The sequence below is a fragment of the Capra hircus genome, chromosome 18 (genome assembly GCF_001704415.2).
Source record: "Capra hircus breed San Clemente chromosome 18, ASM170441v1, whole genome shotgun sequence".
NCBI classification, from domain to species: Eukaryota; Metazoa; Chordata; class Mammalia; order Artiodactyla; family Bovidae; genus Capra; species Capra hircus.
In genome coordinates, this window is record NC_030825.1 from 36,754,067 (window position 1) to 36,777,031 (window position 22,965).

General features: G+C 50.7%; 1 protein-coding gene across 4 annotated transcripts in view; it reads left to right on the forward strand.

Moving 5' to 3' along the window:
- DUS2 (dihydrouridine synthase 2) overlaps positions 1-22,619 on the forward strand; it is a 32,104-nt gene extending 9,485 nt beyond the window's left edge. For all 4 annotated transcript variants that reach the window (XM_005692170.3, XM_005692169.3, XM_005692167.3 and 1 more), the window contains 14 exons: positions 574-619; positions 2,821-2,912; positions 4,093-4,136; positions 5,303-5,363; positions 9,213-9,260; positions 11,786-11,851; positions 12,042-12,112; positions 14,111-14,197; positions 15,507-15,675; positions 17,782-17,903; positions 19,073-19,222; positions 20,547-20,634; positions 21,725-21,798; positions 22,034-22,619. In XM_005692170.3, coding sequence (XP_005692227.1) covers positions 574-619; positions 2,821-2,912; positions 4,093-4,136; positions 5,303-5,363; positions 9,213-9,260; positions 11,786-11,851; positions 12,042-12,112; positions 14,111-14,197; positions 15,507-15,675; positions 17,782-17,903; positions 19,073-19,222; positions 20,547-20,634; positions 21,725-21,798; positions 22,034-22,271 — 1,356 coding nt within the window. In that variant the 3' untranslated portion in view covers positions 22,272-22,619. The remainder of the gene's footprint in view (positions 1-573; positions 620-2,820; positions 2,913-4,092; positions 4,137-5,302; positions 5,364-9,212; positions 9,261-11,785; positions 11,852-12,041; positions 12,113-14,110; positions 14,198-15,506; positions 15,676-17,781; positions 17,904-19,072; positions 19,223-20,546; positions 20,635-21,724; positions 21,799-22,033) is intronic.

Consider the following 22,965-nt stretch of genomic DNA (forward strand, 5'->3'; position numbering starts at 1 on the left):
GTTCAGTAAGCACTTGTAACATGCTGGGCGCTAATGACACAAAGATGAACGAGACTGTGTCCAAGCCCCAGAGGCTCTTTGGGTATAATGGGGACACAGAAAAGAAAATAAGACATTTCAAGGGCCATTTTGCCTCAGCTCCTCCTCTCAGGTCCTCAAAGCCCACCTTTGTGTGAATCCAGAACCTTCCTCAGGGTGTTCATCATTTAATGATAAAGGAATGATGGGTGCATCTATAGCTAGCATACAGAGAAGAAGTGGTCCAGCTGTAAAGGTGGGCGTGGCGGAGGGTTTGAGGAATCCCGAGGGGGACGAATTACTGCTGCTGGGGCTGGGATCCCAGCAGTAGGGACCCCAGCTCACTCTCACTTTCACTCAGCTCGCTTTCCCCGACTCATTCTCAGCCAAAGCTCAGCCTGGCTGCAGCCCTTTCCATAAGCACAGGTCACTCAGTGCTGCCCACTTATGTACTGGCCTTCTTGCCTACCCCTGCAACCAGGATCACTGGTCTTCCCTGCTGTACCCAGGACCTGTGTGTCTAGGACTGACATGTGCCCTTTGATTCCTCTGCAGGAGCTGATCGACCTCAAGATGCTTCAGTGCAAGAGAGTTGTCAATGGTGAGTGTAGCTGTGGTCCTTGGATTGTGTGTGTGCCCATTCATGCCCAGGCTGTGCTAACATTGCCTTTGCCTGGGTGTCAGTGTCCCCTGGTGCTCCTTGCCTGGCTGTGTCATTTTGTGGCTCCCATGCTCTCTTGAGTAGGGCTTCCCGACCACCTGCAATGCAGGAAACCCAGGTTTGATCCCTGGTCAAGAATATCCCCTGGAGAAGGAAATGGCAACCCACACCAGTATTCTTGAGTGGGAAGTCCCATGGACAGGAGCTTGGCAGGCTGTGGTCCATGAGGTCACAAGAGTCAAATATGACTTAGTGACTAAACCACCACCATCATGGTCTCTGGAGAATAGTCACTGCTCTCCAGAGACCATGACAAACTGCCAGTTGTGAAGCAGGCTGTGAATACCTTCTACCTGCTGGCTTACTGGAATATGAATCACTAGGTTTTGTAGTACAGGTGACCCCCTTGGTGTCAGGGTGGCTTCAGCACTGATCCTGACCCTGCTGCTCTCTGACCCTGGGGCAAGTCACATGACCTCTCTGCCTCAGTGTCTTTAGCTGTAAGAGGAAAATCACAATCCTTGCTTTATTTAAATCATAGGGTTGGAATGAGGATCAACTAACATAAAGGACATGTAAGTACTTTGCAAATGGAAGTAGTTGTGCTAAATTGTGGTTTTGCTTATACTTTATTGATAAGGCTGATTCTGCTTTAATGAGAGTTGGGGTATTGTTTGAGGTTTTTGAAATGTATACACGTTTGTGAAATCTTAAAATAACTTCACTCGAAGTTTTGTCAATTTCATGTTTAATTCTTTTAGATATATGTTTTCTTTGTGTTATGAAAAATTCAATGTTATAGATATCAGTTCAGTTCAGTCAGTTGTGTCCGATTCTTTGCGACCCCATGGACCGCACCATGCCAGGCTTCCCTGTCCATCACCAATTCCCAGAGCTTGCTCAAACTCATGTCTGTTGAGTCAGTGATACTATCCAACCTTCTCATCTTCTATCGTCCCCTTCTCCTGCCTTCAATCTTGCCCAACATCAGAGTCTTTTCCAGTGAGTCAGTTCTTTGCATCAGGTGGCCAAAGTATTGGAGCTTCAGTTCAGCATCAATCATTTCAATGAATATTCAGGACTAATTTCCTTTAGGATTGGCTGGTTGATCTCCTTGCAGTCCAAGTAACTCTCCAAAACCACAGTTCAAAATCATCAATTCTTCGGTGCTCAGCTTTAAGGTCCACCTCTCATCCATACATGACTACTGGAAAAACCATTGACTAGATGAATCTTTGTTAGCAAAGGTCTCTCCTTTTTAATATGCTGTCTAGGTTGGTCATAGCTTTTAAAATTATTACTCCTGAAATAAAAGGAGCAAGCGTCTTTTAATTTCATTGCTGCAGTCACCATCTGCAGTAATTTTGGAGCCCAAGAAAAGAAAGTGTCACTGTTTCCATTATTTCCCCATCTATTTGCCATGAGGTGATGACTGGATGCCATGATCTTCATTTTTGGAATATTGAGTTTTGAGCCAGCTTTTTCACTCTCCTCTTTCACTTTCATCAAGAGGCTCTTTAATTCCTTTTCGCTTTTTTGCATAAAGGTGGTGTCATCTGCATATCTGAGGTTATTGATATTTCTCCCAGCAATCTTGATTCCAGCTTGTGCTTCATCCAGCCCTGCATTTTGCAGAATATACTCGCGTATAAATTAAATAAGCAGGGTGACAATGTACAGCCTTGACTTACTCCTTTCCCAATCCTAAAAAATGAAAATTCCGCATAATCTCATGCTTGAAGAGTAATCACAAAGAGAAATGACATGTATTTTTTACACACACTTGGGATCATGATACGCGTTTTTTATTTTTTTTTAATTTTGGGGGGAGAAAGAGGGCAAGGGGCCCGCGAATGGCTACATGCCACTATCTCTCTCCCTGTCACTGGGGACAGAGGGAAGGACATGGGCATGGACGTGTGACAGCTGCAACAGGCTTGCCACCAGCCCCCTGACCGCACACATCCCCCCCAGGAAAGGGGACGGCAGGGCCTCCCTACGATGTCCCTGGTCTCTCGTCTGTGCCCTGCCTCTCCCCTGTTCCCTGTCCCAGCCCATGGGCAAGGCCCACAGCAGGGAAATGATACACGTTTTGCCCCTTGCTTTACTATTAATGCGAAGACATTTGTGTTTTCTTGCAGAGGCACTCAGCACAGTGGACTTTGTTGCTCCCGATGACCGAGTGGTCTTCCGCACCTGTGAAAGGGAGCAGAGCAAGGTCGTCTTCCAGATGGTAGGACGTCCCAGGGCCAAACACATTTCCCATCTCATGCCCTGGGCTGGGGGAGTGTTACGTGTCTGGGCTCCGTTATACAGTGGTCTTCAGTCTTCTGAAGATCCTGCATTCAATGATTTCAGAGCTCTGCTCATGAGTGATTACACTCTTGGAGACGGTTTATGGAAGTCAAGCTATTAGCGGTCTATTACATGCTTCCAGTCTCAAATTTCACTTCCTTCATTGTAGGGATTATCTGTTTATCATGACTAATATATATTTTTATTCCCTAGAATCAGTTGTTCAGATCATGGTCTTTGTTTTGTATAGTCTATATATATTTACCATTTAAAGAAACTAGGTTTCTTCAAGAGTAGTTTTTGGGGACTTTCCTAGCAGTCTAGTGGTTAAGACTCTGTGCTTTTACCACAGGGGGCATGGGTTTGGTCCTTGGTTGAGGGAGTAAGATCCCACATGCCATGCAGTACAACCAGGGGAAAAAAAAAGAATGGTTAGGATTTGTGTTAGGGTCATAGCGATTCTGTCGTTCTCTCACTTTGGGCATTTCTCAGTATTTTTTTCAGAAATACTTCCTGGATAACATTTAGGTTTGTTAAAAGAAAATTGATAACAGGACTTTCCTGGTGGCCCAGTGGTTAAGAATCTGCCTGCCAATGCAGGGGACATGGGTTTGATCCCTGATCCAGGAAGATTCCACACGCAGTGGGGCAGCTAAGCCCATGCACTGCGACTAGCGAGCCCGCATGCCCTAGAGCTGGTGCTCTGCAATTAGAGAAGCCACCACAATGAGAAATCTGCTTGCTGCAACTAGAGAAAGCCTGTGTACAGCAACAACAACAACAACAATTTTTTTTAGTTGATATCAATGAGTCACCATATGATAAAGCAGATATAGAAGAATGTTAATTGTAGAAACTAAGTGGTGGGTATATGAACGTTCACTCTAAAATCTTTCCAACTTTTTTGTATGTTTCAAAGTATTGACACCATGGATGACATTTTCTTAGCTCTCCAGTGAGCCAGTCCAGTGGGCTAGCTATTTGAGAGAATAACACCTGGTCTCCACTTGCTGGTGTGTGTGTGTGTGTTTCATGTGTGCATGGTGTGCCTGAGTGTGGTTGTCTGTGCATATGGACTGTGTCAGGGCCTTGGTTGATATAGCCTCTTGTTTTCCCAGGGGACTTCAGATGCAGAGCGAGCCCTTGCTGTGGCCAGGCTTGTGTAAGTTCTTCCCTCTTGGGGGACTGCCTTTGCCTCTCCTGTGGGCCCTGAGGTCTTACTGTTCCCTGTGACCTTGGAGGTGACCACCCTTCTGCTTCCTAGTCCACTACCTTCTGTTTTCAGGTTAAGAGGGTCATATTTCCTTCTCTATTTGTGGTGAATAAGGGCTGTCCCAGGTATGATGTGAACCCACTGTGTCTGGACCCCAGAGAACCTTTGGGTGGAAGCCTGTTTGTTAGTGTTTATGAGGCTTCCTTTCTGGAGACTACCATGACTGTGAACCCTGAGCTTTTAAATCTCATGAAGTGTAAGTAAGACTTACTGCTTTCTAAATTAATGAAGGCAGCAGAGTAATGTGGTTCAGGAGATGGGCTTTTGTGTTATCTCTGGGCTGGAATCCTTACTTTGCTATCTGCTGACTGTGTGACCTTAGATCCGTAACTTAACCTCACTGAGAACTTAGGTTTCCTCATCAATAAAATGAGACCAATAGTCCCACCTCCCTCTGGCATTATAGGGAAGGGCACATGAGATGATGCATGTAAATATCTTTGCAATATGTGGCATGTAGTGAGTGCTTGGTAAGTTGTTAGCTCTTGTTATTAATTACAATGAAGGTGAGAAGAAACTTGGGTAGTAGTTGCCGCTGGTCACAGACAAGTAACTGTATGTACCAGATGATAAGGAAAGGGTCCTTTCTACATCTGAGGACTGTTTGGAGGAAGCTAACTATGCAGTCGAGCACACCAAGACAGTCCCTCACTTCCACCAGAACCAGTACTCTGGGAAAGGGCTCTTGTGCCTGGGTCACTTTTGTGCATCGGCAAATGGCTTTTACTACCCAGTTAGGACTGGAATTCTGGGATGGAGTTCCATGTGGCTATCACTCAATATTCGAGTCATCTGATACAACTGAAAGCTGGCAGAATCCTCTACAACTAGCCTTTCCTACATGTGTGAGCACCTTATATTCTTCTTCTGGAGTTCTGCCCAGGAGGAGAGGTGGTTGCATATTTTAGAGACAGAATTTTTCATTTCCTATTCCTGAGGGTTAGTGTGTTTCAGAGAGCCAGTAAGAATTTCAGGAGCACAGACCCATACCCTTGACTTTATGTCCTACCCTCAAGTTGAATATTTATTACCTTTCCTCCTTCATGTTTTTCCAGAGAAAATGATGTGGCTGGTATTGATGTCAACATGGGCTGTCCTAAAGAGTATTCCACCAAGGTAAACTGCTTTCATTGTACTCTTCACAAATATAGGGTGCAGATTAAAGGAAACTGGAGGTGACAACTAAGTACAGTGCCTGACTCTGGACTAGATCCTGTACTCATGAGCAAGAAGCCCAAGAGGGTGTTATTAGATCAGCTGGCAAAATTGGAATATAGATGATGGTAGATGAGCTAACAAGTACTGTATCAATGAAAATATATGAAGTTGATAACTTCTGTAGTTATGTAAGAATATCTCTATTAGAAAATACACAGAAATATTTAGGAGTCAAGGGCTATGATATATATATATATATATAATTCTATGATATATATATATATATTATATATATATATAATTACCGTCAAATGGTTCAGAAAAAAAATTTAATTTTATTTACTTATTTTTGTCTGTGCTGGGTATTTGTTGCTCCATACTGGCTTTCTCTAAGTGCGATGAGTAGGCACCACTCTCTAGCTGTGGAGCATGGGTTTCTCATTGCCATGGTTTCTCTTGTTGCAGAGCACAGGCTCTAGGGCCTGCTGATTCAGCAGTTGGGGGGCAACAAGGCATGTGCAGTCTTGGTTTTGGAGGTGGTTTGGAGCAGATGAAAATGCCTTAGTTGTCCCGAGGCATGTGCAGTCTTCCTGGATTAGGGATTGAACTGGTGTCCCCAGCATTGGCAGGTGGATTCTTAACCATTGGATCACCAGGAAAGTCCAGGAAAAATTTTAGATGTGCATACACATACACATGTATACATAAATAAATATTCACACACACACAGAGCACTCGTGCCCAAGTAATAAATGGTATAAATGTTAAAAGAAAAATGTGAACAGAGCTCTGTCTTTTTCATGATAAAAATAGAGGATGCAATATATGTATCCAAATTGTCATATCAGAACAGACCAGACAGGACTGCAGTGGAAGCTCTGAGAAAGGAACAGAAGGGCAGCCCTTAAACACAGGCTCTTGTGGAGAAATGTGGTCCCTGAGCAGGAGGCTTGGGACCTGGCAGGCCAAGAGAGTGGTACAAGCTGGGACCCAGAGGCCAACATGAAGTAGAGGCAGGGAACCTTGATTTGACCAGAGGGTTGAGAACTGGGAGGGGAAGAGGCAGCAGAGGAACATGTGATTGAAAATCTTGGTTGAGACCAAGTTAACTGAATTCTGACTTTTTAGATATCTCTGACCTGTTTTGGAACAGAGAAGGCTTGTGATTAGAAACTTCGTCTCTTCCCCCAGGGGAAGTCAGCATTACTAGTTCCTTGTGTGTCTTTCCAAATATATTCTATAAGTAGAAACGCTAATCTAGAAGCCATGTATCTAGTGGATTCAAGTGTAAAGAGGCTAGATGTCAGGACACAGACAGGACACAGATATCTGAGATGAGTATCTTGAGTCCACAGGGGAAACCAAGGATGGAGAGAAGAAAAGCCAAGTTGGGGCTGAATTTGGCAGTGCTTGGCTGGCAAATGATCACACTGGGAGTGGGAGGTGGGGTGAGTTGTGGAGGCAGAGGGAGGGTAGACTGGCAGCCAAGAGGATGGTTGGTCTCAGGGTCACTGGGACTGCGGGAGGAAAAGGTGGCCTGGAGAGGATGTAAAGGGCAGCTTGGAGCTAACTGGGTGCAAGGCACCAGAGCAACTCCTGCAGGGTCACCTTGGAAACCTGATCATAGGGTGCGAGGGTCTGCGGTCTAGATGTGGCAGATTGTCCCCATAGCCTTCTGCCCAGAGTCTGCTCTCTGGAGTTGGTTGGAGTTGGTTGGCCTAAGGACCCTTGCTTTAGCCCAGGAGGCTGAGACTGCCTGAGGGAAAGGCCCTTGGGATACTTGAAAACCAGAGGACCTTTGTGGGTGGCTGCTTCAAGGAATTGTGGAAGTTTGCCCTTGTCTCTTCCTAAGTGGCTCAGTGGTAAAGAACCTGCCTGCTAACACAGGAGATGCGGGAGATGCAGATTCAATCCCTGGGGCAGGAGGATCCCCTGGAGTAGGAAATGGCAACCCATTCCAGTATTCTTGCCTGGGAAATCCCATGGACAGAGGAGCCTGGCAGAATACAGTCCATGGGGTGGCAAAGAATTGGACATGGCTGAGCGTGAACGCAAGGAGTTGAAAACATCAGGCTCTGTTTTGCTACCTTCTAATTATTCCCTTGTGCACCTGAGTTGTGTATGGAGCAGAGCTGAAATGGTTGGAATATTCCCCCTGACATCATGGCATGAAAAAAGCAAGGAGCAGGATTGTATATGTGTCACCATATCTGTGTGGGAAATGGGGAATGAATATATATATTTACACTTCTTTTTATATATTTGGAAAGATACACAAGAAACTGGTGACACTTGTTTCCCCTGGGGAAAGAAACTAAGTTTTTCTTTGGTTTTACAGAAGAAATACGGTTCCCTTGCAGGGGTGCTACTCCAGATAATTAACAAGGTCACCGCACTGGCACTGACCAATCAGAACAGATACCTCCCAGTGCGCTGTACCCAGTACCTTCCAGCTGAATATCTGCTCTCTTCTCATGGTGCAAAAATGGAAGTCATATTAAAAAAATAAGTTGAATAGTTTTCTCTCCTTCTAAGCAGGGAGAGTTCTTACTCTTCATCCTTTTGGACCTTTAAGATTTTTAATATGTTGCCTATTCAAAAAAGCAAATTAAGAAGTTAAATAGAAAGGGAAGAAGGAAGGGAGGGAAGGAGAGAGGAAGGAAAGAAATGCCAGTTAGAAAAGCCATTGCTGGGGACGGAGCAGAGAGACCAGAGTTTAGATTCTGCGATTCCATAAGGAAGGGCTGGATTGTGTGCAAGGTGAGGGACAGTGGAGCCAGCGTGAGTGGCCAGGGCTTCCTTGAGGCCTCTAAGGTTGTGTCTGTGGTAGTCTAGGGCTAGAAGCCCTGCTCATCCCATTCTCCTCTGAAATGCAGACTCAGTCTGTACCAGTTCAGCGTTCTCTCTGGTTCTAATGTGTATTTCTGAAACATGACATTAAACTGTAATAAGTAAATTTAAACCTCCTGAGCATATTCTGTGAGCATTCATTAGTTTGTAGTTTATATACTGACAGCATATATTTACTGGATTTGTCTTTCTTCCCTTCACCTCATTCTGAATGGATTCAGATTTTAAACATTCCCCCCTCTTCCAATTATTAAAGTAATTCATACCATTGTCCAGAACTTGGGTAATATAGAAAAGGACAAAAAAAAAAAGAAGCAAAAACAGGAAAATCATCAGTAATCTCACCATCAAGAGATGATGACTGTTATTCATGTTGAGATTTAAGTGGCTCTGGGGATTGTTGGTTTCCATTAGTTGGGGATTTTGTCAGAGTTTGACAATGGTCTGAGTGCCCAGGACCAGGGGGCCACTGTTGCTGGCAGGGGAGCAGGGCCTGGACATTACTGCAGATTGTGTGCCTCTGTGTGGCTTTGCTGGCAGTGGTGGCAAGTGATGGTAGGATAGGAAGAAGGTGGATTCGATCTCCTTTCAAAGGAAGACCAATCCATTTTGTTTTTAAAGAGGCTTGGCAGCTGGTGGGGTTTAGTTTATTAAGGCACTAAAACCCTTGGTAGGAAATGGGCAGTGCTGAAAAATGATTTTTTTAGAACCCATTTCCAGGTAGACCTGCAGGTCTTGCTAAGGGGATCAGAGTGACGGCTTTTAGAATTCGTCAAACTGATACCTGGTGTTGTGGGCGCAGATGCTGCTGCTTTCTTGCTTGCCCAGGAGAAGTGCTGATCACCAGTGGACCTTGGTTTCTGGGAGGCAGGTGCTGAGGTGCTGCCAGGTTGCCATCCCACAGGGAGGAGCTGCCCTCCTCCAGCTGTAAGAGCCCCTGTATGTGCTTTTCCTTAGGGAGGAATGGGAGCTGCCCTGCTGTCAGATCCTGACAAAATCGAGAAGGTAAGTCTTGCCCTTAAGAGGTTTCTTAAGTGTGCCTGTGAGCTAGAGCTGTTGGGAGCACCTTCCCTCCCCTCCCCTGAGATTGAGAGAATCACTCACTCTGGAAATGTTTTAAAATACTTCCTGGTGATTTTGACATGCAGCCAGATTCAGGAACTCCTGAGCCATCCTGCAACAGCCTTGGTGTTCCTGAAAAGCCCAGGGCTAGGGATGTGTCAGCAGAGAGCCAAGGGCCCTGAGGACCCATTTAGAACTACCTCTATATGCCTCTCTTCCTTCTGAGAAGATCATGAGAGCACAGGTCAGGCTAACTGTGGGTTGTGGACATGCTCGGTGGCCACGTGTGTCAAGGCATGGGGTATTGGCCTCTCCCAGTGGGTCCCCTGCACACTGACAGAGTCCACCATCCATATGAGAGCAAGCCAACCTAGGGCCATACAAGGTAAGCTGAATTAGTCCCCTCTGGTCCCCTTCCCCTGTGATTCTGGTGGCCAGGTTTCCAAGGCATTAGGGTCAGACTGATGTTTGCCACCCAGTGTTGTGAGCTGCCAAGGCATGTGGGAGTAACATTTTCTGTCACACCACATGCACCTTTGACTTTTCTCTGTCAGTTCACCAGCTTTCTCCTTGCTGTTCCTATTAGCTACTTTGATTTCCTTTTCCTCCTCCATCCCCACTTCTGTCTCTGGGCCTTCAGTTCAGTTCAGTTCAGTTCAGTCACTCAGTTGTGTCCGACACTTTGCGACCCCGTGAATCACAGCATGCCAGGCCTCCCTGTCCATCACCAACTCCTGGAGTTCACTCAGACTCACGTCCATCGAGTCAGTGATGCCATCCAGCCATCTCATCCTCTGTCGTCCCCTTCTCCTGCCCCCAATCTCACCCAGCATCAGAGTCTTTCCCAATGAGCCCCCCTAATGCCTCCCACATGCTAACAACATGAGATAAGGCACCACTGATAAGAGGTGCCATTGCCATGTCAGCAGCTCAACCTTGTGTATTCCTCCAGCCCCACTGTCTCTGGGGTCTAGGAAATCCAGCATGTTTGTGAGTTAGGGGCCTTCTCATTTTTCCTGGGTATGGATAGGCACAGAAAATGACCTCAGACGCCTCTCTGCAGGCTGGAGTGTATGTGGACAGTTGTGGGTGTCCACGCTTAGGGGAGGGGCCTCAATAGGGGGTTTTTTTCACAACGTGTACATATAGGCATTTCTGTTATCCTCTGGCCTCCTGGTTTCTCCCACCTATGCTGTTAGCTCTGTCTTCACCACTGCCCTTCTTTGGGCATGTTGCACACAAGAGGCAGCAGAATTCACAGCTCACCTCAGAAGCTCACTTCATTTCTGTCTTAACTATTTTTAAGTGGCACCTAGGCCAGCAGGCCCTGTCTTGCCTGTGATTTGTCCTAACAGCCTAGCCTCTTGGTCCAGTGTCTCCTGCAGGGCCCTGCCTTAGCCTGTCCCTGAGAGAGGCCTCCTTCATTGGTTCTTGTAACCTGGCTGTCTGCTGCCCTCTCCTGTCTAGAAACAGACTGGTAATGGCTGCCTGAATGTCCCCTCTGCTCTGCTGGACAGGGATCCAGTTTCTTGGAAGAGGGCTCTTGGGATCACCTTCCCTCTAGCTTTCCTGGCCCAAATTTTTGATGAGGGAAGAAGATAAAGATAGCAAGATCATGGACATGCAGTGTCATCTACCCCTTTCTTGGTCTCTGACTCTTGGTCTGGTGTTGTTACTTCCCTGACACTTTCCTATGTGACTTTCTTGATCAGTGTTTAGAGTCCTTTGCAATTAATGTGTAAAATAAACCCTTTTAAGTAGGATGACAATGTTGTCTTTTCCTTCCCCAGTTTCTCTGCTGTATATCTGACTCCCCGAAAGGGAGGACAGGGCCCAGGACCTGTTCAAGCTCTCTTGTTCCTACACTTGGCAGACCCTGGCACAGCACTCAGGGAACATGCCTTCAGACAGGAATGGAGCTGTGAGCCATGTGTTCTCAACCAGTGTTAGGCCTCAGAATCATTTTGAGGAGAGGACATGTTGGACAGAGTCTTTTGAAAACATACATTCCTAAGCCCTGCCCCTGAGCCCTGCCTCATTCAGGAAAGAAGAGGTGGAATCTATGGAGCTGCATTTCTGAGGCTCTCCAGCTGATTCTGATCCTCTCGAGCTGATTCTGATCCTGGTCCCAGCAAAGGATCGCACTGTGTCCTGCACAGGCATGTATGTAGATCCATCCATACATTCGTTCCCTCACTCATTCATTTACTGAATATATGTATACTGCTATGGACCAGGTAAGGGACTGCTGGGGCTGGGGCTCTAGTGGAGAAAATAGGTGGCCTCCTTCCTTCACGGAGCTTCCATGTAGATGGTGTGCAACAGATGCATTCACATTTACCCATACATGGACGTAAATGTGTCTGTGCCACTGGGCTCCACGGGTCTGGAGTGAAATTCATCAGTACAAGCAGCTGTGGTGATTATTCTGGAAGAGGCAGATGTTCTTGTGTTCTCCCCCACCATAGATCCTCAGCACTCTTGTGAAAGGGACGCGCAGACCTGTGACCTGCAAGATTCGCATCCTGCCATCGGTAAGGATGGTGTGTTACACCTGAAGGTCCATTTTCCCTGCAGATGTTGGTCGGGGGTGGTGGTGGTGTGAATGATTCTTGAGGGGACGGGTCAGATTTGGAGAAGTGGGGAGATCTGAGCCCACTTTGGGAGCTGGCAGCTGCTCCCTGTGTGGCTGCAGTAACCACCCTGTGTGGCCCCGTCCCTCAGCTGGAAGACACCCTGAGCCTTGTGAAGCGGATAGAGAGGACCGGCATTGCTGCCATCGCAGTTCACGGGAGGTAAGTTGTCTCCTTGCTAGTGACCGACTTGCACGGAGGTCCTCAGCCATTTTGATGCTTCTTCACCAGACCCTGGGCACCTACCAGCTTCTCTTCTATGTACCCAGCCTAGCTCTTTGCTTAGCTCTTTGACACCCCCTGAATCTGGAGGGCAGTCCAACCCTTTCTGGGGTTGCATTTTTCTTTGTTTTATTCATTGAGCATCTACTGGGTGGTAGAGACTGCACTGAGCTTCAAAGATACAGACACACCAAAGGGAAGGAGAAATGCCCCTACCTCAGGATGTGCAAATGCTAGAGATCGAGTGATTTGCTCAAAACTGGGTCGTGCAGTCAGGAAGTGGTGGAATTAGAACTCTGCCTCTGAATCTCATTTTCTTTCCACTACATTCAGCACTAACTTTTCTCCCAAATGACCCCAGGCAGACCACTGTTCTTCTATAGGCACTGCCTCTTTTGTCTGCCCTCGTTGGACTACCAGCTGTCACAGGGACTGCTTTAAACAGTCCTTAGGTCTGTAGCGAATGTGTTCTCTGCTGAGACCTGAGGTGTTGCTGAAGGCTATCCTTGGTTTCCCAGTCGAACTTGCTCCCTGTGTCCAGGATGTCCTTGTGTACCAAATCCCAGGTTGGCAAATGTCGGCTGGAGTGACCTCCCTTCTGAATGATGTTCCTTGTGAGTTCAAGGGTCTTATAGGAACAGCCCATTTCTTGCAGGTGTGTCTATTATAGCATTTTCAGAGATGGGAACCCAGAACTTCAACATATAAAAACAGAGAAAAGCAGAGCTGTGTGTGTTGAAGCCAGCAGGGGGAGGTTAAAGGCCACACACCTATACATACACACCCCTTCCAGAGGCAGCAGGCTCTGGGCTCAGATGCCTGGCTTCAAATCCCAGCTCTGCTGTTGGTTGGCTGTGTGTCCTTGGACAAGTTATTTAACCTCTGAGCACTACAACCCTCATTTGGAAATTAAGATAGTTTCTGCTTTATAGGGTTGTCGCGAAGCTTTTATGAGATTGTGAATATACAGTCTTGGCATAGTGTCTGGCAGATAGTGTTCCCTGAATAAATAAAGCTATTCCTTTTTCCCAGTAGTTGGAAAGACTAGAAAGACAGAATTGGGCAAGTTTAAAGAGGGACTTTCTGGCTATCAAAGCTGTTAAGGATGGGTTAGAATTGGGCTGCTAGGGGTGTGGGAAGGTGGAGGTGGATATTGGATTGATGGGACTTTCTTGGGCCCTGTGGGCCCTGACACTTTGGGTGAGGAGTATAGCAGAGGGACACCGAAGATAGGGCCTGGGCAAGGGCTGTTTGGTCGGCCATCTTGTTCACCCGTGAGCACAGCTCAGGCTGGGGTTTACCTTAGCATCCCTAAGACTCACTCACTCATACACAGGAACTTCTTGCAGCTGATCTTAGATTCAGGGGCCTCGGGCTGTGGCCCCGCCTCCCCGTGACCCTTGGTGACAGCCCTGGTCTGTGGCCTGCCCGTGCCAGCTGCCTCTTCCCAGGACCAGCTGCCTCTCCCCAGGACCAGCTGCCCAGCTTGACTTCAGCACAAGCAGCTGTGTGGGAGTGGTCCGTCTGAGCGGCAGCAGCTGTTCCCTGTCCCCCGGGAAGGGCAAGACCAGGACAGTAGGGGCAGTGTCCCTCATTCTTAGGGCAGTGTCCCTCATTCTTAGGGCAGTGTCCCTCATCTCCGGCAGAGGCGAGGAGAAGTTGGGGGTGGCCATGTGATCACCCTCATCGGCTCCCAATAGCCACGCCTCACCTGCAGGCCTCTGAGGGCTGGATTCGGTGTGTACCTGCGCTGCCCCTGTGTCCTGCAGATGGGGTCAGGGAGAGCCATGCCCTGTAGCCTGGAGCCCTGTCCCTGCCGGCCACTCAGCCTTCCTGAGTGCCAGCAGGGAGGACTGTCAGGTCTGGCTCATGTCACTGGGGCTCAGTGTGATGCAGCCTTTGGCATTCAGCCCCCAGCCCCATCTCTTTATCACCAAGGAAGCGAGAGGAGCGGCCCCAGCACCCTGTCAGCTGCGAAGCCATCAAAGCCATCGCCGAAACCCTCTCCATTCCCGTCATAGCCAAGTAAGCCTCCCTTCCTCCTTGTTTGTTCTTTTATGCCTCATTTTACTCAGAGGGACTTGAACTTACAAACAGAAAATGGAATGAGATAGCATCAAAAAAATGACCCTCAGGGAAAAGAAGACAAGAATGTGGCAAAAATGAACTTGGGAACAAGGCTAAAAAGTATCCGTCATGTCCCTTGGCCTCTGGTGAGCGGCTGACGTAAGTATGTGGTAGGCAGGGGCCCAGGGCATTCTGATGGAAGGGTCGAGGTGGAAGTGTTTAGGGAGAGAGCAAGAAAGAGGCTGCCGAAAGGCCCCCGGGGAAGGTGGTGTCACCCAGGGCTAGGTGTGTGGGGCATGGAGGCAATTCATGCCAGAGCACAGAGAGCCGCGGCTCGGGCAGGAGGCAGGTCACAGGCCAAAGCCCAGGTCCTGGCAGGGGTCAGGGACTGATGACCAGCCTGCCGGCTCAGCAGTGGGACAGCAGTGTCTTGGTGTCACTGGGGAGCTGGCCTGTGTCAGCCAGTTGGGAGTCCAGCTCAGCCCTGTTCCTGCCCAATGGCAGGTTGGAAACAGAGGTTCTAAAGCCCTGACGAAAGTCCTGCCTGCCTGGAGTCAGGGAGTGGGAAGCTAAGGCAGGGGTGGGGGGGCGGTGGTGGCAACCAGGCCCACTTTGCCCAGGCCAAGGTGGGTTAGTGGTGGCTTGGAGAGAGGATGGGGCTACTCAAGACCCTAGACTCTGTTGCTACCTGAGGGAGCTCCTCCACCCCTCATCCCACACACAGTGCTGTCTCTGAGCTGAGGGTGCCACCTGGCTCCTAATGAAACAGACAAAGAGCAATTTCCAAGCGGCCATAGGATGGCTTGAAGGGAAACTGCGACCACACCAAGCCTCCTTCCTTCCTTTCATGACCACCCTGGATGTGTTCCCTTTCTAGGGTTTAATCCAGCCATTAGTGGGCATGTAGGGCCCCAGCCTGGGGCTTTTCCTGTCATCCCTGTATCCGTGTACAGATAGCTGTCCTTCGGACATCGGCTGGCTTTAGTCACTGTTGAGGATGAGGGGCTGGGGAGGGTAATCTTCCTGAGTACCTGTGAAGTGCCAGGCACAGTTTGGGCTGCCATACTCTATCATCTTACTCACTGTTCCTGGCCCCACAGCAGGGTGTGTGTTGTGCTCTCCAGTCTCCGAAGCTGTCATAGTTGAAGGGCTTGGCCACATACTTAATAAGCGGCAGATTCAGGAGTTGCCTGTTTCTGACAATGCTGGTACGAGGCTGGGGCTACCCTTCACCAACCCCCCATCCCCGCCGGCTGTTGTTTTTCAGTGGAGGATCTCACGACCACATCCAAGGGTATTTGGATATAGAGGACTTCCGACGAGCCACGGCAGCCTCTTCAGTGATGGTGGCCCGGGCGGCCATGTGGAACCCGTCCATCTTCCTCAGGGAGGGTCCACGGCCCTTGGAAGAGGTCATGCAGAAGTACATCAGATATGTACGTCTACACACTTTTTCACAGCAAACTTTTCTCTCTGTCTGCCCGCTTTCTGCAGAAAGTGATTTGGGTGAGTCTCACGGGGGAGCCTGGTGGGCTGCTGTCTATGGGGTTGCACAGAGTCGGACACGACAAGTGACTTAGCAGTAGCAGTAGCAAGCCCCCGGCAGCCCATGTGGTTCCTCTCTTTTTCTTTGTCTTGTCGCGAGGCAGTGGGTTTTCCTGGCTGCAGTGTGAAGAGTGGGCTGCTGGTGGGGAGAGGGTCATGGCCCTTCCACCACCCCCTTTTAAAGCCTCCAAGGTGTGGGGGTCATTGCATGGGCCTCTGGATCCAGGATGCTGTCGGGGCCCCTAACCCATGATAACTTTCTCTAAGTCCCTGTCACCCCTTTGCCTCCTGTGTGCACAGTGCCAGTGCCAGTGGGTAGGCACTTCAGCAGCCACAGCCAGGAATAGACATCATAGCAGCTGTTGCTGACAGATTCTCTCCATAAAGATGTGTCACCTGGCCATCAGTCATAATCACTTCTCAAGCTCTTCTCTTGTAATTCCCAGAAAGCAAAAAAAGTAAAAATGTAATTCCCAGTTAGGCTACTTCCTCTGACTCAGGAAGTAGCCTAACTTTAACCCTTTCCTTGGGGAATAGCTTTTTCTTCCCACCAGGATGGTGATGATAGTGCCAGGGCATTTCCTATAAAGGAGTTTTTTGTCACCTACTGTGTCTCATTGGCACAGCCCTGGCACCCTGTGGGACTCTCTGACCAGCTGTGTGTGTGTGACTGTCAGCAGAAACAGTGAGTGGTCCGCAGACTCCCACCCTCCTCTTCAGTCCTGGAGCTGCCACCCACCTAGGGGTCAGGAGCCTCTCAGACTCTCAGGCGGCCATGACCGTGCCTGGGCAATTGTGGCTGCCATGATATGTGGGTGTCCTCAGTGCTGAGCAAGCTGGGGGTGGGGGAGGCCCTGAGGCCCGTGCCCAGAGCTGGCAGCCTCTGTTCTCAAGCCTCTTCTGCTCACTGCTTCAGCCTTCATCCCCTTGGTCCCAGATGTCCTACTGGCCAGGTTAGTGACCACCAGGTTCTCCGATGGCCTAGGTCAGCCAGAGGTGAGGAGCTGGGCTCAGCCTAGGTGGGCTGGCTGGTGGCCTGTGGCTGGGATGGCATAGTCAATAGAGCCAAGCTCTCTCACTGGCTGAATGGTGATGGTATCCTTCCTGCCCAGCCCGTCCCTTGGCAGCACCTCACGAGGGTGTGTTGGGCCAGAGAAAGGGAGTGGCTTTCCAGCACAGGCAGGGCTGCTTCTGGTCCAGTCAGGTGCCTCTGTCCCAAACAAGCTGAGTCAAGGCCTTGCCGCTGGCCAGGACTTACCCCTGGGTCTCTGCTTTGTCGTGACGCACTGAGGCAAGGCCTGAAGACACAAGCCTAGGTGGAGGGATTAGAAGAGTGTAGAGGGTGAGCAGTGGAGGGGTGGGTTCTGGGGGGCTGGGGCACCCTTCGACCCTTGCTCTCCTGCCCTCCCCAGCCAGGTCAACTTCCACTGGGCATCCCCAGGCACTCGACTTGCCTCCTTGAGCCTACATTTCCCCATCTGAGTAGTGATACCCATTTGTTGAGCTCGTAACACATGTGAACATGCTTGGTCCATGATGCTGGGTTTTCCCTCGTTGGGGGAAGCTGTAGACAGGGTGTTTAAGATGTGGTAGTGGCAGGTGCCTGCCAGGGTTATAAGGAGTAGAGGAATCTCACCCCTGTCCTGGGGCTTGTCCTGCCACACCTGTGCTTGGCTGTTCCCCGCTCCTCACCATGGGAGATGCTTGGCAGCAGGTCCTCAGTGGTAGCTGATGCGGAAGCAGCTCCCTGCACATCTGGACCTTGCTAAGGCTGTCCAGTAGAGTGTTCTCCTGACTGGGGGCCTTGGCTGCAACCCTCAAGCCTTGTGTCATTAACCAGAGGAGTAGATGGCCAAGGTGGAGGTGGCTCTTTTGTGGGGGCCTCAGCTCCAGGCCCCTCTCAGGCCTCCTTGGAGCCACTTTTTCCGCTGTCAGAGCAGCACGGGCCTCAGAACCTGCCTGGGCAGTAGGGGGGCTGACGGCAGTTCTTCTTGCAGGCTGTGCAGTATGACAACCACTACACCAACACCAAGTACTGCTTGTGCCAGATGCTGCGAGAACAGCTGGAATCACCCCAGGGAAGGTTACTCCATGCTGCCCAGTCTTCCCAGGAAATTTGGTGAGAGGGGCAACGGGGTGTCATCTGTCCATGCAGACATAGCCCGGACCTGACCCTGAGCCCTAAACTGACTACCAGGGGACCCTGGGGGTGCATTTGCAGAATGCTGCGATACAGCTTTGCCTTACAGAAGGGGGTACTTGCAAAGCTTTAGAACCTACCATCCCTGGACTGATCTCAGCAGCAGAAGTTTGGAAACTAGGGCACCAGTGGGATGGAGGAAGGTGAGGGCTGGTCTTGGGAATCCCTGGGGAGGACGGGGCTTTCCTGGTCACAGATCTGTCACATGCCAGGTCACCAGGATCCAATGGTTAGGAGACTTGAGGTCTTAGGATGGAACCCCCCCAGCCTGTGCCCATACCTTCACCCCATCTATGGCCACCCCTTGGTTCTCTAGGTCTGCTGGAGCTCCAATTCAGGTGGTAGACTTTGGGGACCATCACAACCTGGCCTCATGCCTGTCCTTCCTGTGCTTGTATGGGGCCTCCTGCCTGGATGCTGTCTCTCCTGCACGTTCGCAGTCTTTACCCTCCTTCCCCCAGAGAAGGCTTTCTGGATCAGGCTCGCCCTCAGGCAGCCTCCAGTCCTTAAGATGCTCCCAGAGGGAAGAGCCTTGCCAGAACCTTCCTCCTCGCCCTGGGCTTGAGGTGCTCAGTCTGTCCCTCTCCCATGTGGCTTAACCAGCTCGACCTCAGTATCTTGTCGCTCTGGGTAGTAACTCATTTTAGGTTTGGCCTAACTGTCTGTGGTCAGGGCGGGAAGTGGGAAACCAGTCGGTGGTCAGGCCTCCGTGTCTTCCTCCCACTGGCCCACATGAGAATGAGGCTGTGCATACCCCCAGCGCTTGGTCCTTTACCCACTGCTGGCTGGGGACACCTGCCTGTGTGTTCCTCCTTGGAAAAAAGGCTTCAGTGACATTCGGAACCTTTTCCACCCAGCCCAGCCCGCTCTCCACTGCTCATGCTTAGGGGGCACCTGCTCCATTCTCCAACTGCTAGTTCAGGCTGATCACAGGGAGGTGTAGGAAGCACCTTCCAATGGCTCAACCCTGGTGGTGTTCCAGTGTGTGTAGGGGACATTTCTCAGTGGCAGGCCCTGGGTTTCTGCAGCAGTTTCCTGAGCACTGGCTGCACTAAGGGGCTTGCCCTACTCTTCTTATCCCTTCAAAGTGAGGCCTTTGGCCTTGGTGCCTTCTATGAGGAGACGACACGAGATCTGGACGCCCGGCGGGCCAAACTTCTGGCCAGGAGCCCAGAGGAAGCAGAGGAACCAGCTGAAGACACTTCTGGTATCATTAAGATGGCCATCAAGTTTGACCGGTAGGTCTCCAGTTTGGCTTCAGCTTGGGCCAGGGCCAGTCCTCAGGTCTGACTGGGCCAGCAAGCTGGCTGGTTAATGCCAAGCCATGGGACCACAGGCCTCCTTTATTCTGGATGCTTGTTCTCAGTTTTCAGCAACCCAAAGAAGGCACTTTGGAGAAGACAGACCCTGAAAGCCCAGGCAGTGCTGTCAGGATGTGCATGCTGTCCCAAGGGTGACTAAACTATATCTTTTTCCAGACTCATCCCCTCCCACAACTCAATCTGGGGAGACTTGTCCCCTTCTTTTACTGAAAATATGTGTTTTCTCCCTGAAAAAGTAGTGAAAGTATTAGTCACTCAGTAATGTCTGACTCTTTGTGACCCTATGGACTGTAGCCCACCAAGCTCCTCTGTCCATGGAATTCTCCAGACAAGAATACTAGAGTGGGTTGCCATTTCCTCTACAGGGGATCTTCCTGACCCAGGGATTGAACCCAGGTCTCCCGCATTGCAAGCAGATTCTTTACCATTTGAGTCACCAGCCCCGGTTTTTACCTTGGTCCTCAGGAATTAGCTGCCCATAAGAAGCTCCAAAAGAGCCTCAGGCCCTGAGCCTTTATCTAGCTGAGCAGTCCACCCTTCACTGCCCCTTGTTAGGCCTGTGGTGCTGTCTGTAGGCAGAAGTAGCCTCAGGCCAATTATTGCCTCAGCCGGTGACTCAGCTTCAAATGGGGCCCTGGCCCTTATCCTCTGTAACCTAGGATCTGAGCCTTTCTCAGGTCCCCAGACCCAGACAAGGAGTCAGTCTTGTCTGGCAGGGACTTGGGAGGTGGGATGTGGGCTCAACTGTTGGGCAGTCATACCTCGGGAGAGCTCCTGGTGGGAAGTTGGAATATGGTGCTTCCGTCCCTGTCACCACTTGGCTCTGGAGTCAGAGTCCACTGTACCCACTGACACTCAGGGGACATAATCGGGGTGGAGCTAGAGCCTGAGACCATTGTATGACAACCTTGCTCCCCACTCCTACCCACTCCCTCCTGAGGTTGTCTTGAGAGGCAAATGGTACCTCCCTTCTTGGCTGTTTAAGCTATTTCCAGGCTGGCGCACACTTCCCACTGTGATTCCCCAAGCAGCTGAAGCTCGTCTTCCCTTCAGGTAGAACGCAGGCCCCTAGCTGCAGGTGGGACAGAAGCGGGAGATGCAGGGACTCGGAGCAGGAGTCCTGAGGCAGCAGTCTGTGGTCTCAGTTCATGCAGCTCCTCCAGGCACTGAGTCAGGCCCCTGCTGAGGAATGCAGTGCTGATGGTCGGTGGGCCCTGACCCCTTCCCTGCCTCTCTCCAGGCGAGCATATTCACCCCAGATCACCCCCAAGATGTGCCTGCTGGAGTGGTGCCGGAGGGAGAAGCTGGCACAGCCGGTGTATGAAACGGTGAGTTCCTGGCTGTGTCCTGCCCTCGTCCAGCCCATGCACTCCTGCTGCCGCTGTGGCCCCCAGCCCACCCATAGCTCTGCCTGGGCTCCAGGCCACTTGGCTGGAGCCTGATGTTGCCTTCTGTGGGCTGAATGCCACTAATTCCTTCCCGGTGACAGTGGCCCTACTGTCTAGTTCTGGCCACTTTCATAAAACGAACTAGAGACTTAAGTAAGTAGTGCTTAGGCTGGTCCCTTCTGGTGGCATTGCCTGGGCAGGGGTCTCATCTCTGGAAAGGGCTGACTGGCTTAGGAAGGATGATCCAACCTGAAAGTTAGACTGATGGGTTTTTGGACCAGGCCTCAGCCAATGGGGCACAGAATTGGGCCCCCCACATCTGGGCCCCTCAGTGGAAACTGAGATAGTCTTGCTTCACTTCCTTTGGTCCCCATGGCCGTGCCTGTTTAGGTTGCTCTGTCTCTTCTAAACTGGCCTGTGGACATCCAAGCTTATATCTTCTGGGCCTGGTGTCCCCATTTGCCAGTGACTTTTCCAAAACAAATCTGACTCTGTCTCCCTTGCTCACATCCTCATCAGCTCCCCAGCACCTTTGGGATCCAGCCCTCCCACCTCAGCACAAAGCACGCGCGCCCCACGTGTCTTTCCACTTCAGGTCACGCCCACTCAGCTGCCCACCCACCTGGTCGCTCTGCCTGGTGTACTTTCTGCGCCCCTGTTCTTGTCCCCTCTCACCCCTTTGCCATCTGGTGAACTCCCCCTCACCGAGGGGACCTGGCTTATCCAGATGTCAGCGGGAGAAAGCTCCACAGTCATGCACAGTTGAGGGCTGTGATGGCCTTTCGCTTAGGTCCATGACAGAACCCCTGACACACTGGGATGTCGTTGACTGTGTATCTGCCTCTCTTCCCTGGAAGATGCATACAGGCCCTTCCGGGGAGGAGCATGTGATGGAGGTAGCCTTCGTGTGACCTAGGTGAAAGTAATTCCTTTTCTCTGCCTTTGTTGTGATCCTGCAGGTGGGCCTCCAGGGCTTGGCCCTCTGGCTCTCATGCAGCTGTCTCTGTTTCCTTTGCTCTCTCTGTACCAGGTCCAGCGGCCCCTGGATCGCCTCTTCTCTTCTGTTGTCACTGTTGCTGAACGAAAGTACCAGTCTACCTTGTGGTGAGTTTTCTCATCAGTGGGCATGAGGCTTGGCAGCAGGGCCTGATCCTTGCATTGGCCTGGGAGGGTTAGGGGGGCCGGTGTACCTAGACAGTGGTATCCCTGGGTGATGACCCCTTCCCCAGTTTTGTCAGAATTTCTGCCAAGGGTGTATAGAGTCAAGCCTCTCAGCCTCTCAGCCTGTAACCAGTCTGCCTATCTCCCTGCCTTATTGTCCCTTACCTCGTCTACCCAGGGACAAGTCCAAGAAACTGGCGGAGCAGGCTGCAGCCATCGTTTGTCTGCGGAGCCAGGGCCTCCCAGAGGGTCGGCTGGGTGAGGAGAGCCCCTCCTTGCACAAGCGCAAGCGGGAGGCCCTTGATCAGGACCCTGGGGACCCCACAACTCAGGAGCCAGCCGTGCCTGGGGAGCTGTGCAAGAAGCCTTTTGTAGCCTTGGCAGGTGGTCAAGAGAGCCCCCTGGAAGGCTGGTGACCACTGTCCCTCCCTGGCCAGCCCCTCCCTGGGCCTGGCCTTAGGATGGCTGTGGATGCAGAGCATCAGCCAGATGCCACTGGACAATTTTCTGCCCCTGGTGGACAGGAATTAAGAGGTTCTGGCTTGGGTCAGCAGCCTGGAGCACAGGCCGAGCGGTGCCCAGAGTGTCCATCTCCCTCAGTGGGTCTGAGCAGCAGAGCCAAGTTCCCAGTGACCTCAGTATTTTCTTTGAAAACCGGAGCTCTCAGGCGGCATCTCCGCAACCTGACATTGGTACAGTGCAATAAAGACACCCACCACCCTTACCCCTGGCTGACTGCTTCAGCCTGGCTCTTTACGCATGGATGGATGTCTTGGCATTAGTCTGCTTCCAGCCTCTGGGTAGAGCTGGGGATTCCTGAAGCATTTCTCCTACCCATCCTAGATGGAGGTGGGGAATGGCATATCACCTTTAATGCTCACTGGACTCCTGGACTCAAGTTGAGCGAGGAAAGCCCAAGAGGCCCATTCTGCAGATGCTAAACCTGAGGCACTGGCCATCAGTTGGCTTTCCTGATGAGAGATGATATGGAATCTAGGGGAACTGTTAGGGTATCTGGTACCCTGGTAAGGGACCAGGTCAGGCGAGTGGCGGGGTAGGGGATGCTCAGTGTGACCCACCCCAGCTAGCTGGAGTTCAGACCTATGAGGC